A 2343-nucleotide genomic window follows, 5' to 3' on the forward strand; every position below is an offset into this window, starting at 1 on the left:
GTGTGTGTGTGTGTGTGTATATATATTTCTTTTAATTAAATTTAGTTAATATATCTCAAACTCTTCTTTCCTTCCACCCATTTTGTGTATTAAATTTTATTAATTTTGCATTGATCGCATATAATTTTGCATTAAGAAAAACATTGTAAACATATATATATTACTCTTAAAATAATTCTAATGAAAAATCCGCTTGCCGTTCGCATGTGTTTTTTATTAGAATAAAAATAATTCAATCATCATTACATATTCTGATCAGTTTATCTTCGGGTCGTTTGCCATAACTCGATTAGCACGATTAAGTCAGGAATGCATTCGCACGCTAATTGCAATTTTATATCTTACATTGACCCACGCGATAACAAGGATTGTGCGCATTTATCCTCACTTCTCGATGAATATAGATTATATGGATCGCGATTGGAGGCAACGAATGCGCGAGCGAACGAACGAACACAAGCACATTATCGTAAAATTGGGATCATTGTCGAAAAACAATAAAGTGGCGTTTTTCGCAAACGAGCGTATTGCACACCATGAAAGAAGAAAGAAATATTCTTATTACACGCAACATTTCCCGCACACTTGTAATTATGGTGATATCATCGGAGTGACGTCTCGTGCTACACTGATATTACACATATTAATTTTTGCCAACGTTACATACACAGCGAATGAAACCTACGGTAGTACCCCGCATAACAATAAATTAGATTGCATAACGATTTGATAAGGATTATACAACATCTGTATTTATATATGTATGTAAGCATATGACTATATATCCACATGGGCTTTTTTCTTTCGCAACATGATCTTCAGCGCAACTTTACATACAAAAATCGATTAAAAAAATATTAGTATGAATATATAATATGAATTAACATCTTGCATATTTAAAATATATGTATGTGTATATTAGTGATTAGCAAAATATAATTATAATTCTAATCGCGGCGTAAAATCGCTCTAAACAATCGTTCAAGAGATTGTTTAAAAGAGATGTAGACGCTACAGAAGAGATGCATCGCTATATGCTTCGCTATATCCACCCTCTCTTCTCTAAAATTCTAAAGCAATGATATTCCACCTCGCGCCACGATTACAATCTTTCCACATACATTATTATTTTATCTTTATATAATCCAAATATATATGTACGTAGGTATAGCGTTTCGTTCTGAGGTAGATCGAGTCAGCAAACAGCAAACAACTATATAATTCAAAGCTCATTTCTAAGTGCATCTAAATGCACATTCTAAATCTTTTACTATTATGATTAAAACTCGTCTGAACGTTAAAAAAAATCATCAATGTCAATTCTTAGTATTGTTGCATCAGCCGCCATCAATAATTCCGAAACCTTGATTAGTAATTACGTAAAAATGGAATTAGACTTATTCGGAAAAAAATCGTCGACATCTTGAATATTTTTGAATCGGTATAATTAAATTTAACATATCAATTTTACCATACTAAGGCCAAAAGTTCTGCTGTGTGTTGTACACATTCACTGTAATTTAAAGATTAAATTTAGAATCACACAACGTGTGCAACGTTGATTGATAATGGACATTGATGATATCATCTCTCTTTAATGTATTATAATTAAGTGACATTCGGCACTTTTTTCTTTGCACTTTCATCAGGATATATAACCGTTCTTTTTTTAATCAAATGATACCTTTGCAGCTAATTTGTCAAAAAAATTGTGTCCTTTGTTTGCATAAATACATTATTGAAACTATCGTACGTGATGCATGAAAAATGTTATATACAGATTGACCAATATATACAATAGGTGAAAACGCAGATACTTTTGTAAAAAAAATTAACGATTTGAAAGTCTAAAAGATAAACCAATACGTATATCAAGGTTTCGTTTCTTATTACATCAGTAAACATTTTCGGAAATAACGTATACAAGATATATGTTAATTATACGTTAACTAATAGGTTACTGTAAATCTGCTTTCCCAAGCATTTAACAGCAACTTTAAAGATAAAAAGCAATATTATCCTACATGTGTGTATAGACATAGCATATTTTTCTAAATATATATACACGCGTAGACATCATATTTATAGGAAAATTATTAAAAATTATCGATGCCACCATCAGGAATACCGGCTCTAATATTCTCCAATACTTTGTTCACAAAATCTGTTGAATGATTTGCTATTCGCATTTCTGCAATCAGAAATTTGCATATGTTAAAATAATAATAACTAATATGTGTATGCTTATTGTATGTTTTATCTGTATGTCATACTTATGACATTTTATCTAAGAAATTACACACACACACACACACACACACACACACACACACACACACACAA

At 30.9% G+C, this 2343-nt stretch overlaps 1 protein-coding gene across 1 annotated transcript in view; it reads right to left on the minus strand.

The window, feature by feature from the left end:
- Nucleotides 1–2096: 2096 nt before the first annotated feature.
- Nucleotides 2097–2343, minus strand: part of LOC105618580 (protein CREBRF homolog) — a 4041-nt gene continuing 3794 nt past the window's right edge. The window contains exon 5 of the mRNA XM_012200109.1: nucleotides 2097–2191. Within this exon, the coding sequence (XP_012055499.1) occupies nucleotides 2097–2191 (95 nt within the window). The remainder of the gene's footprint in view (nucleotides 2192–2343) is intronic.

Source organism: Atta cephalotes, assembly GCF_000143395.1.
Source record: "Atta cephalotes unplaced genomic scaffold scaffold00017, whole genome shotgun sequence".
Taxonomy (NCBI): domain Eukaryota; kingdom Metazoa; phylum Arthropoda; class Insecta; order Hymenoptera; family Formicidae; genus Atta; species Atta cephalotes.